This window comes from Amblyomma americanum, chromosome 6, assembly GCF_052857255.1.
Source record: "Amblyomma americanum isolate KBUSLIRL-KWMA chromosome 6, ASM5285725v1, whole genome shotgun sequence".
NCBI classification, from domain to species: Eukaryota; Metazoa; Arthropoda; class Arachnida; order Ixodida; family Ixodidae; genus Amblyomma; species Amblyomma americanum.
In genome coordinates this window covers 115317625-115330726 of record NC_135502.1, presented here as the reverse complement: position 1 = coordinate 115330726, position 13102 = coordinate 115317625, and the positions used below count along the sequence as shown (strand labels likewise).

Genomic DNA, 13102 nt, shown 5'->3' with positions numbered 1-13102 from the left:
CGAGAAACGCGTGGCGTTTTCCAGCGAGCGGAAAAAACGGCAATCGACCATTCTCGATTTTTTTAACACCTAAGCTCACTTGATGTCGAAATAAATTGTTTCAAGGCAAAGCTGCACTGTTTTCATTAATTTTCGGACCTTTCCTCACTGTTGCGTTTTCCCGGCTGTTACTTTTTTTTCGCGGTCCGGTGAAAAACGTATGAACGGGCTTCCACTGTATTTGGCTCTGGTGCTCATGACAACACAATGCAGTGATTGAGAGAGCTGATGGGCTCTCCTCGAAAGGTGTTTAAGAGACCCTTTAAAAGAAGGCGCTCAAAAAGCTGATTGGAGTAGGGAAGGAAAAGTCCGATTGGGCCCAGGACTGGGTAGCATGAAACAGAGCAGCACTGGCACGGCAGTGACTGCAACCGCTGCTGCGTGGGAGACTGGCTTTACTGCGCTCAATGATGTCACAGAAATACTAACACCAACACATCCGCTGCTTCCGCATATTTACATGGCTTAAAATAAGACGAGATTGCATTATAATGGCAATTTTGCTTCATTTTCTAACAAAAATCAGCAGGAAGCAGAGTACACTACAGGTTGCGGATAACCACCGACCTAATTTGCCAATAATGTAACGCAATATTTTAAGAACTGCCCTCTTCTGAAAAGCAAGAAGAAAACTAGCACTTACTGTGAAGTATGCTGATGAGAAAAAAAAATTCATGATGACAGGTTCCTATTTGCTGGCGTTCACTTCTGGGTCCTCGATCTGCAAGTCTGCCACATAGAGGTTCTTGTCGATGACCTGGGCCAAGGAGAGAACAGGACAATGTCAACCAGACTGCACATACATGGAAAGAGGCTGCCACAGGCTGCACTCACAAAATCAGCCACACTTATGTCTTCACGCTACATTCAGTAGCAGAACTGACTTGTTTGCATTCATCATGGCAAAATGCCCTAAACAAGTGAAGTGAAGCTGGAGTGAGATGTGCCCGTGTGTGTTCAGTTGCAGGCTGGCTATGTAGCTTTTACAGCATCGCAAACCAAGCATCCATATTTATGTAGAAAGGCTCATAATCGCTCAACCTTAAGGAAAGGAAAAGGACTGCAGCCGCTCTGGAGAAAAGGAAAAGGTGGACACAAACAAACAAACCTTGGGGATTGGCTTGATTTCCGTGCCGAGCTCCTGCTCAATGCGGTGCAGTGAGAAGCGGTCATCGTAGGTGATCAGGTTGATGGCAATGCCCAGGTGGCCAAAGCGCCCCGATCGGCCGATGCGGTGCAGATATGTTTCCGCCATCTTGGGGAAGTCGAAGTTGATCACCACATTGACAGCCTGGATGTCGATGCCCCTGGTGAAGAGGTCTGCAGCAAGCAGCAGTGTTAACAGTAAGAAGACACCGAGCACTGTGCAATTCAAGCACGTTGGACAAAGCAGTTCACCGACAACTCCCTGCACTCGTGGTGCAATATGTTCAAGATTACATGCAACAGCTACGAGAGCCGCACACTTAACGGCCAGGATACGCTTCCTCCAGTAGCCCTGATCATACCCAGAGTCCATATTCAGAGTGTGTCGCAAACGAAACAGTCAATTTGGCTAGCCTAATCTGTCGAAATGCCAGAAGTGGATGTCAGTTTTGTTGCGACTGAGTGGCGGCAGTATGTCACTGCATTGCAGTGGCCACAGCGAAAATTATTAAAAGGTTATTGCCCTTTGCAGAAAAATGAAACTCGGCGAACTTGGCAGAAGAAAAAAGCCATAATTTTAGCTGCGCATTGGATTCCACTTTGAAGGGCTAATCAAAAGGTGCCCCAGTGGATTTTAATAAATACAAAGAATAGTTCAGATACCCTTTTTATGCACAATAAAGGCTGGAGGTGTACTTCAAGAAAATTTATGCAACTAGCATGGTTTATTTAGGATTAACGTTCCAAAGCAACTCTGGCTATAAGGTGGCAGCTCCAGTCGCTGATGGGAAATAAAAGGCGCCTAGCTTGTTCGCACAACAATGCGTTTTATTTTTATCTTGAGGGGAAACGCAGCGAAGAGGGAGATTTGCTGTGTGTACTCTGCACAATGTGCACTCGCTGCCGTGCTGAACCATCAAGATGCAACTACTTGCCGTCTGCAACACTGCTGAATGCAAGTTGCTGCTGTGATCAGACTTGTGCAGACAGTAATTGTTTCTTTTTTTCCTGTAATGCAGGCACTGCAAAAATCATGAGATGCCGCTGGTAGCTTTTATTTTCCTGCACCAAGTGAGCTAACCTTTCTGTCTCTCTGCATGTATGCGTCACAGACTGAGCATACTTCACAGATGGAGCATATTTCAGACTGAGCATACTTCACAGACGAAGTTTTCAGAAGTTTGTCATTGTGAAAAGCGCACCTATGCCCACTGACACCTGAAAACCAACTTGCCAGCTACCGTATTTACACGATTAAGTCCACCTATTTTTCAAAATTTGAAAATCCGAAGTGGGGGGGGGGGGGGGGGGGGGGGGGGGGGGGGGGGGGGGGGGGGGGGGGGGGGGGGGGGGGGGTCGACTTAAAATCTAAACCAAGGCATCAAAGCAGCATAAACAGAGGAGAGACAAACAAGAAAACAGGCATGCTACAGCGTGGTTGCATTTTTGCGGCGCTGATCCGTCGCATCGCTTTTGGTGCTGGCCTTGAGCAGCTGCTATTTCAGCCCACCAAACTGGCACCCCCACCCCGCGTGCGGAGGCCGGCAGTTGATAGGCAGCAAACCAGCACCAGCCCACTCCACACGTGGCCGCAGATTGCGGCTGCGGTGGCGGCCAATAATGCATTCGTGTTCTACTCTTAATAAGCGTTGTCAAGTTTGCTTTCACTTTCAACCACGCACTCAGCAGTCAGAGCGTTGATAGTTGATGAAAGAGCCGCTGTTCCAGTCGTGGTGGCACCACCACTCGAAACCGCAGCGGTGGCGGGGGGTGTCGGTAGCCGACGGAAGAGCCGACACCGCTCACGAATGGTTTCTTTGTGGCTGACGCATTAGACTACTGCTGACCGCGTCAGCCGCGCTTCACAGGCGTTTAATGTAGTGCTTAGTCTTTCGTCATTTGTGCTCCGGGTCCAGTCAGCAACCGGCGCTCGTTCACGACTAAATTGAAAATGGCTGTCGTTCTTTATGACTAAGAAACTAAGAAGTGAGTGCCGGGCCGCAATTTTGACGTTCACAACGGGCGACTCAGGTGTGGCAGCTGCAGCAAGGCAAAATTTTCAGCTGCTCCACGAGATGTCGCGATCTGGCTGTTTGCGAAGTGCGGGATTTCACTGCATGACGATGTTGCAGGACCGCAACGGCAATCACGATGGCCCAAGTGTGGATAAGTAAGTAGTCCAGTGAGCAATACATTTTAGTTTTGCAATGTGCCCACGGGCGCGCGTGGCAGCAGATAGCGGCTGGCGATAAGCAGAGGCCGGAAGATAATGCTATATCGAATTCTATTAATAAAGGCCAAGCATAATCGACCTCCAAGTTTGTTTGTTTTTTTCAGAAATGTGATGTGGGGGGTCGACTTACAATCGTGTAAATACAGTAACTCGCGAGCTCAATGCAAAGCCACACCAAAGCAGATATAGAGAACCACGACACTGCAGAACCACCTCTGGCATGTCAAACTCATCGGTGTAGCGGTGCATCGGTGACTGAACATCCATGCACACAATCATGATACAGGACGCTTGAACAGCTAGAGAGTTCTAGAAAAGCAAATTCATGTTTGCGCATGGTAAACGCAAGCATTTAGCAGGACACTATGCTTTGTAAGTGCACAATTTCTGCAGAAAACCAGTGCTCGTTAGGACTAAGGGCGACTAATTCGTAGAATGAAATAAAAAACTGGCCAAATTTATCCTCCATCCAATGTTATAGGCAAAATAAAAGTCCCCTACTAAATTTACAGCCAGCTAACACAACAAAAAAACTCAGGAGTTCACGCCGAAGCGAGAGTCACCGCTTTAGAGCACGCCACCATGTTGGCTTATATTCTGCTATTGGAGCATGCAGCTGCAAGGTAAGTCACCGTCCAGTTTCTTCGGCAATTTTCACTGTATCCAAACCAGCACATCTGTTTCAGACATTTCAAGCAATCTGATTTGGCTACTGTGGTAGGTTTGAGAGTTGATTAAGACAAACTGAATACGGACACAGGTTGCAAGCAACTCAGCTCAAGCATTAATGTGGAGTGTCAAATCACATGAAAGAAGGTTCCAAGGACAGGCTTTCCACCCACCAGAAGCAAAATGCTTTTTAGTTTTTGCGAACTGGCCTACATGCAGCAGTTTGGAGTATCCGCTGGCGACAGCGGCAATGGCACAACGGCCAGTATGACCCTCAACCAAGCCTCCCCCGTCACTGGATAAAGCACGAACCACTAGAAAACTGAGTTCACAACATAGCTGCATCTCGAAAAGTTTTAGTCACTTCGTATGTGAATGGCAAAGCTAATGAGCATTGCAGGAGCAGGCCCTTTTTCTGAAATGGCAGAACAGCCAATACTTAGATTACCAAACACAGGTGAAGTTCATGTGTTAAGATTTGAAGTGAAAATTAACTAGAAATCCATTTATTTGAATTCCTGAACAATTATTACAGTGCAACCTTGTTTGCTGAAGGTCCATAGAGATACGAATCCCACCAGTAAATTCTAATGCAAATTTGTGCAGTAAAAGCTCCTAAATTCATAAATCCAGATAATGGCTTGGTCCCTTCCACCACTCATGAAGTCTATTGTGGCAGACGCTAATTCAGATGCTGTGTGTCTTGCATCAATTAATTTCAAGAGGCTTCCTGAAGGGAGGTCACATCCCGTGCGGCAGTCCCTTGCGCACCTCTGACGTGCACGTGACTGCAGGCATGACGACAGACAACCTCGTCCGAGACTGGTCTGACGACTCCGTTGATTTAAAGGGACTATGCAATGGTGTGCTCGTAGTGACAGATTCTGAAACTAGAATTGTGAAAAAAGATGTCTCTACCCATGACGTCACCAGGCCACCACACGCCGTCATTCGCTGGAGCCACGGCAGCCATGACGTCACGGGCACACTTCTAGTAGCCGTGAAGATCTGCTCGTGCCGCCGCGCGGACCTCTCTGGCAAGCGCGAGCCAGGGATGGCCTTCGCGCATATGGTTTCAATTTTCCTCTGCCGCCTCCTTCTGTCGGGAGTTCTGGAGCAACTCTCAGTGGCTCGCCGAGTCGCTACTGTCGTCGCTGGCGTTCAGCCGGTACGACGTGAACGAATAGGGCTGGATGCCCATCGGGGCTGCAAGAGCGAGCAATCGCGCCTCGTGGTCCGTGTCCATTGCTGCTAACTACAACAGACAAGCAAAGAAACCTGACGCGCGCCGCAATCACGCCGCCGACACTGCTGCTGGGGTGCTAGGAGGGACAACCGGAAGTTGCAAAAGGAACGTCAGCGGACGACGTATTAATGGGCGGGACCCAGCCCCAGAGCTGTTTCCCTTATTTTTGTCTGGTGCCCCACGTGTACGAGTTAAGGGAGAGGAGGAGCAAATCTTAATAGTCTATATCTTCGTTATTATTGATGCTAGCTTAAAAATTCTCGCGTTGGGGTGAGGAGTGATGAAATGCCCATCTCTCGTCTGCTTTACATAATCTCAGTTTATTGCATAGTCCCTTTAAGGGGAGGCACTGGTCGTAAACAAAATTTTTATTATTAGAGATATTGTAATAAAATTAGGTATGCATATGCATTTCTCCCTCCTGTTTTCAAAAATGTAATCAGTTTCAGCTCATCTCAATTAGTTCTCTACTTATAGAAAAATAACTGAAACCTAATTAGGTAATTCCCTACTGGTCATTAAGACACTTTCCCTTAACATTTTTTGTTTTCGATTAAAATGTAGCCGTAGCCAATGACCTGCCATGCAGAGCTATGCTATTTATATTGTTATTAGTGTATACATGATCACAGAAAAATGTTCAATTAAGTCGATGCATCACAATTCTGGAATATAATTAGCTGGCATTATTTTTCACAAAATTTGATATGTTCAACTTTCTGAATTCAACGGTGTAAAATTTATTAAAACTGCATTAGAAACATAATTAAAACTTGCGTAAGGCTAGTGACGTTGGCAAAAAAATGAAGCTGAGAAAATCGCATTTAAAGTTTTGACGCTGACTACAGAAAATTTTGGGAGGAATCTTCAACAACGGATTTTATTTAGATGTTCCCCATCCGTTTCCCTACAAAGCAAAACAAAAAGTCTTATTCCATCTAAGGAAACATTAATAAAAAAATGCTGAAGGTGTAAGTATGATGAACTTGTAAACAAATGATTTCTCATGAAGTTATCGGTACATATTTTTTAGACACTGGAGTGCAGGCTTAGGGTGTTGAGCTCTAAAGACAATAAATTTGAATCCTGAAAACTCTTGAGAGACCTAGCGGTACGGAGCCAAGCAGGTCCGAGCTCCCACCATGGCAAGCAGTTTGGCGGTCCTGAAAAGGACCGTTAGGTGCGATACTCGACAAGTCTCCTACTCTGTCTTTGAGAAGAACCGCCTAGATGTTAGGCAGCACGCCACCCTGTGCTGCTCGAGAAAGTCTTCATAGCAGCCCAGGACTAATCTTCAGTTGCTCCCGTTTTGTGCCACCTTGTCAGTCTCTCTTTCGTATCAGTGCTCTTTAGCTGAGCTCTATTTGCCTTGTGCAAACGCAGGGAGTCTTTTTCTCCAGGCTTCGGCGAACATGGTAGCCACCAGCAGCATAGCCCATACTTGCAGTGATGAATTCATTAGTTGCCCTCCTTCCTTGGTTTTTCTTTCACTCCATCGTGCCAACAGGTTCTCATCGCTGAGCCTTGCAAACACTGCCTCCAGATCAGCCCCAACACAAGCCAGGAGGGCACTCTTGTGTGGAGGTGGAAGTTCACCAATGGCCAAGGCTCTGTTGAACTTGCACCAAGAGTCAGCACCCTCGGGGCACTTGGAGTGGTTCGGAACAATCTATAGAAGTCATGCGCAGGAGTGTAGCTTCCACTGCCTTCTTCATGCCTGGAATGTCATTACTGTTGCTCCTCAAGGGATAGCCGTAGTAGCCAGTGGTCTTCCTGATCTTTTCCTGTGTCAGCTTGCCTCTTCCGCCATGAAGCTACCTTGAGGCTCCTTTCTATCAACCAGGTTCCGCAGAGCAGTCCCCATTCACTTATGAACGTGGTTGATGCACTCCTTGTCAATGTATGAATCCGTACAGTTTTGCATCTGACAAAGCATGAAAAGTCCGGCTGTCTCCATCAGAGAGGACGGTCGTGTAGCGCAGACCATACTTGGCCAGAGACCTCTCAAACATGGTCAGCGCAGCCTCCACTTCCATGCGGCCAGAGTTCCAATCGATGTTTCGCTGGCATTCGTGGGTGGCGAGCCAGTCACTGTAGCCTTCAGCTTGTCGCTGTGGTCCCAAGGCACATCTGAGACAGAAGTTCGAGTAAACAATGTGGTCAATCACAATACCAGTGTACAGCTCAACAATGCAGCCCATTGATGTGAGAGCTACGACCTCGGGTCATCCACGAACCATCAAAAATGTCAATGTTCCCAACTGGATTCAAGAAGTCTCTATAGAGATCCTTGATGACTGCCACACTGGCATCTACGCTTGCGGTCGCTATGCTCTCGCAGGCTTTCACAAACGATTTCAGGTGTCCCTGAAAGGTGTTGTGGCGCAGACCTCGGTGTGACAGGTTCATACAGGCACAAAAGTCTACAAGGGCAGTCATGCCTTTGCCTATCGTCTGTATTCCCCTCATAGCCCTCATGTTGACCTCGAAGAGAGTTATGCTGGCAGTTTCACTTACTCGTGGGGAAGGAAATTGCTTCCTCTCGATGTTGCAGCTGCCGCAGACGAGCTGGAGCTTTACAGGTAAGCCATACCCCTTGTCTGTTGCCTTGCTCACTCAAAGTCAGGCTTCCTGCGCAGCAGGTTCTGCGCAGCAAGAAGTTCAAACTTGTGCTGTGTCACTGACTTCTGACCGAGCAGACTTCGTGTGCGCCGATCGCTCAACAAGCTGCGCCTTCTCTGCCGCAGAGTAGTATGCGGCATCAACACGAACTGTACGTTGATCTTGGATGCAGTTTGTGCTGGAGCTCTGTCCCGCAATGTCATCAGAGAGCAGCGTGGTTGACGTTCCCGGCAGATCCAGCGAGTCCGGCACCGGCTCTAACGAAGGCCCCGACGGCGCGCTTGTGGCCGACGCCTTCGGCTTTTTGTGCCACGCCCGTTTCTTACAACTTCCAAAAGTTCATTGTGTGCACGGTTTAAGACTACTGTCGACCAGTCATCTTGATTGCATGGAAAAACTCCCGGCACAAAGCAGAAACACCGTGCATCGAGAAAAAACAAGCCCAAAAGCAGACGCGCACGAAGCGGCAGCGACGACGGTGAACGCAGAAGAGAAAGCAAATGACATGCTGGACATGCCAGTCAATGGCAGGGCAGGCGCGGAACGGCGCGTGCCGTGCGCGAGCCACTCAGTGATCCGGAAACTGTCTTGAGAAAACCGGCCAGGGCAGTCGTTTTGCTTGAGCGACTGCCATTTTGAGATATCGCGAATTGTGCACAAAGAAAACGGCTTCAAACCAGGCCCAAGATGGCGGCGATCGGCCAGCTGCAGCGTCCATGGCGTGCGCAGGAAGTTAACAAATTTCTCCTTTTTGGGGAGCATTTCGTGGCTGCCCTGGTATATTGAAAGCATATTTTATAGCATTTCCCAACCGAATTCAGCGTTAATAATTTGAGAATAGGTGCTCGAATGATCAAACGTTCCGAAAATGAGTTTTGCTCAAACTTGATTTTTTGACCATTTCTGACTGTTCTAAGACCTGCGTCTCCGCTTAATTTTTCCAAACTTCGCACACCAGCCTGCGGCGACTGCAGCTCAACTAGCCAGCCAACAAAACAAAGCTGAGCACAACTTTGGACGCCAATGAGTGCCTTGGTGTTTCCAAGTCTCTTTTGCAGTGTCGCCGAGCCATTTTCTTCCGTTCACAACGTTCCTTCCAGTGTGCAGTTCACAATTCACGCGATGCAGCCTCCTCACATGCGAATGTGCTACTTGTGATGAGCATCGAGGTAGCATGGTGCTCCACCACGTCACATCGTGAAGGATGCAGGAGGCCTTTACAATTCTGGACCAGGTTTGGATTACAGGGTTTAATGTCCCATAACAACCCTGGCTACGAGGGATGCCGTAGTGGAGGGCTCCAGATGACTTAAACCACCTGTGGTTCTTTATTGTGCACCGACATGGCACAGTATAAGGGCCCCTAGTATTTCTCCTCCATCGAAATGAGACCGCTGCAGCTGAACCCACACCTTTCAGGTCAGTAGCCGAGCACCGTAACTACTGAGCCACCACAGCAGCTTGACTTTTGGAGCAATGCTGATTTGATGCTGCCAACAGTAACCACGCACTAGAGCACACAAACGCATAAAACAAGTCGCAATGTACAGACTGGCCTGCATTTCAGCTCTTCTGCAAAAATAGGCCGCACTGTTCTTATTTCAAAATTCGGCAACCATTGCTCAGTCATTTACTACAAATATTTACTGCGATGCAAGCCCTCGACCGTTTTCCTGGGGTCATTTAGTAATTTAAACATTTCTTCCGATCCCTTGAAGACCAAATAAACAAGCTTTTGTTGTACCGCCACCAATAATTCGAATCATCAGAGCAATGCACCCACAAAAGGCTGCACCACGTCATGGGCAAGGGAAGTAACTATGGGAGGAAGTGAAGGATGCAGGGTAGGTTCAGCAGCAACGACAGCTAGCTATGCTGCCTAAGACTTTCTTGCCGATTGTGTTCTCACAGGATTCAGCAGCTGGCTCTATTAGCTTTCAACACCTGAACTCCTAACCCTCTCCTTCGCTGAAGATCAAAGCCGACCTCAACTGCTTTGCAACCATGGTGCAGCTTTTTGCTGCACAAGTTACTCACTGCCCGATGTGTGGACCTTAGAATAAGAGATGCAGGTCGTTGCCACATAGGGAAAAAATGCAGTTGAGCATATAATTTTTGTAAGAACCAAATAATCTCAGTACCCAACTGCTTCCCAATCCCAGTGTGCAGGTTTTTGCATTCACTTTACTTATTTCAAACATTAGAAAATTTTAACTACACTGGCATACCCATGCACTTCCGAGTTAATGACCTCTAACTGTAGATGACAATGAAACGGTGCCTGTGGTGATGCCACATAGCGATGCGGCACAGTGCATACTTCGGGACATGCTCTGCTCAGCTATGCAAGCCTGCAGTACAATTTTCGTGCATAGCCCTACTACGTGCATTTCGTGATTCCGGATATACATACTTGACCTTGAAGCCTACTTCGTGGCAAGCAGCCCACCTGCCCCTCTGGTTGGGAGCAACCTGGCAGGCCTTCAATGTAAATTTTAGTGCAAGGGCCTTTGTGCTAAAGGCTTTTAGGGTGAAGACCTTCCTGGTTAAGGGTTTTACGATAAAGCCCTTTAGGTCAAACTCCTTCAGTATGAAATGACCTTTAAGTGTCCTTCGTAACTAGTGCTACTAAACTATATTCCGTGCTTCGCCATGCTAAACAGTAGTTGTGTTTTCACTGGTTTCATTTCAAGCCAGCAATGAAATTTCGTTACTGAAAGCACGGAAAAATTTACTTTGTTATATTGAAGCTAGAAATGCATGGTGCTCTAGATGCAAAGTTACAAAAACTGAGGTACAGCAAAAACAAGTTAATTCGAATTCCACGAGGACACTGGCGCAGTGTGAATTAACGGAAGTTTGAACTAACCAAAATTAACAGGATATGCAGAACACCGATCGGGATGCAGTAGGGAAACAAGATTATGCTATTTTATTGCTCTAAAATATTCAGTCATCACCTCCTGCCTCTTTTCGGAAGGCAACGGCCAACACCTTATTTCTGTTTGGCCACACCTGACAACACACAACTGATTCCAGGTTGCACAGTCAGAGTTGGGTACAGAATCGTCAGCTTCTGGGTTTCAGTAGCAGAACTGGATGTGACTCATCATGCGTGCAACCTGGAATTCCCCAATCACTGAATGTGACCTGATGGCCACTTAAAAACAGACACGCAGCAAACATCACCGAAAGCACCACTCAGTACCGCAAACGTCACGGGTTTCAGATTCGAAGTGCCCCCAGATGCTGACCACTGAGCCACCGTGGCGGGTCTCCTACGTTCGCCATTCGCTGTTTCGTCACTTGGGTTTCTCTGACCGCGTTGACCGAGTGGCGCTCAGTCCTTACGAAGTTACATCTGTTCGCCGTTTTGCGACTGCGTCCGGCGGTTCCGCCGCTTTGAAAGAAAAGTGCCTTATCTTTGCGTGTGTTTAACGAGCGGTGTGGTGCACACACTGATTGTGGATAACATGGCCCCGCTGGGTCAGTCAAACAAGCGCGGGAAGTATTCCAACTAAATGCGGTGACCTTGTTGCTGTCTAGCGTGTACAGTGAAAGCACAACCTTGGCGCAAAAACAGGCTCAAATCGTCGCCAACAAGAGAATTTTACCGCAAGGTAAAATCAGTGACATTTAAGCCGATTTCATTTCAATGAAGTGATTTTTTTGTACTTCACGGATTTTTCGGACTGTTCGATTATTCGGACCATTTTTTGGGTCCCTTCAAGTCCGAAAAATCTGTTTGCGGCTGTAATAGAATTAAAAATTGAGAGGATTATAACAGCCAGTGATGCGAATATTGAGCACAGCTCTTCACGTATTTTCACGCCACAGCCAGAAGGTGGTGTGTTATGCTGCTAGCCACCTTCAGATTGTTCATTCCTCGGCTCTCGCCGGGACAGGTGGAGCGATAGGTGACAGTCGCCTGTCAGGTGGAATGTTACACTAACTACAATGCAGAATGTGGGAATGAGTGCATAAGAGCTGCGCTCTGAAAGCACTAGGACATGCACAGAGACCAAGCAGGGCACTGTTGACCAGAGCCACAACTCACCGGAGCAGACCAAGTTCCTGCAGAGGCCAGCGCGGAAATCGTGGAACACGCGGTTGCGATGCTGTTGAGACATCTTTGCATGGATGTAGTAGCACGAGTAGCCGAGCTCCGTTATCTTCTTGGCCAGGAGCTCCACCCGCTGAGTGGAGTTGCAGAAGATGATCGACTGGTTGATTTGTAGCTGCGACCACAAGAGGGAGCAGTGTGGGACCAACAGGAAGATGACAGCAGAGTTGTTGGTAACACGAACAGGAATTTCTGTCAAAAAGTACCACCTGCACTTTTACTGCTACCACACACAATGGCGGTGAAAACGTGAACAGTGCAAATAATATTGGTCCGCAACATAGCTGCATGCCGAGAGGAGTGTGCATGCATTGGTTCTCTCCTTAGTAGCCACCTGAAATCCCGGGTTCGACGGAAACCCGCCTGGTCGGGTATGTTCATGGCGGAAAATCTTCAAGCGCCAACCAATCGATTACGTTTCGGCCCCGGCTTACGGGGGCCTTGTCCACAAGGCCGTGAACAAGGCCCCCCGTAAGCCAGGGCGAAACGTAATCTTTTTAACGATTGGTCGACACTTGAAGATTTTCCGCAATTAGTAGCCACCTAAACTTTCAAAAGAGAAAGTGCAAAATGTTGCAGAACCCCGAACTAGTCTAGCAGTAGCAGCTTTTGCAAGACCTACAAAAAAACTGCAACAAATTTCGTAGTGAAGGCCACTGTGGTGAAACATAGCTCTCCACCTGCATTTGTAGCAACAATGCCACTCATCAAGACACACAGTTATGCACGTACACCGGCTACCTACCGTAACAGCCACAAGGAAGCATCAACCTCGTTCTGTTGTGTTTCGAACAAAAGCAGCTAGGCTTAAGAGTGCCACAAAGATATGGGTGTGCATGCTTGTACAGGGCTTCCAATTATGATAAGGCATATTTTCATGCTCTAACATCAAGCTGAATCTCGTGTACTATCACTCCCGAGCCAATAAAAATGGTCTCATTTCTGGTCACAAAACTTGTGCCAATTTTCACACTACAGAAAAAACTAAGCAACAATCAAGTCTCCAAGATTCACTGCATCTGGC

The 13102-nt window shown here is 47.6% G+C and overlaps 1 protein-coding gene across 1 annotated transcript in view; it reads right to left on the bottom strand.

Annotated features, from left to right (window-relative positions):
* Positions 1-13102, bottom strand: part of me31B (ATP-dependent RNA helicase me31b) — a 42782-nt gene that overhangs the window by 11129 nt on the left and 18551 nt on the right. Inside the window, exons 9-11 of the mRNA XM_077627881.1 lie at positions 12013-12193; positions 1148-1359; positions 683-796 (exon numbers count right to left, since the gene is read on the bottom strand). Coding sequence (XP_077484007.1) covers positions 728-796; positions 1148-1359; positions 12013-12193 — 462 coding nt within the window. The 3' untranslated portion in view covers positions 683-727. The remainder of the gene's footprint in view (positions 1-682; positions 797-1147; positions 1360-12012; positions 12194-13102) is intronic.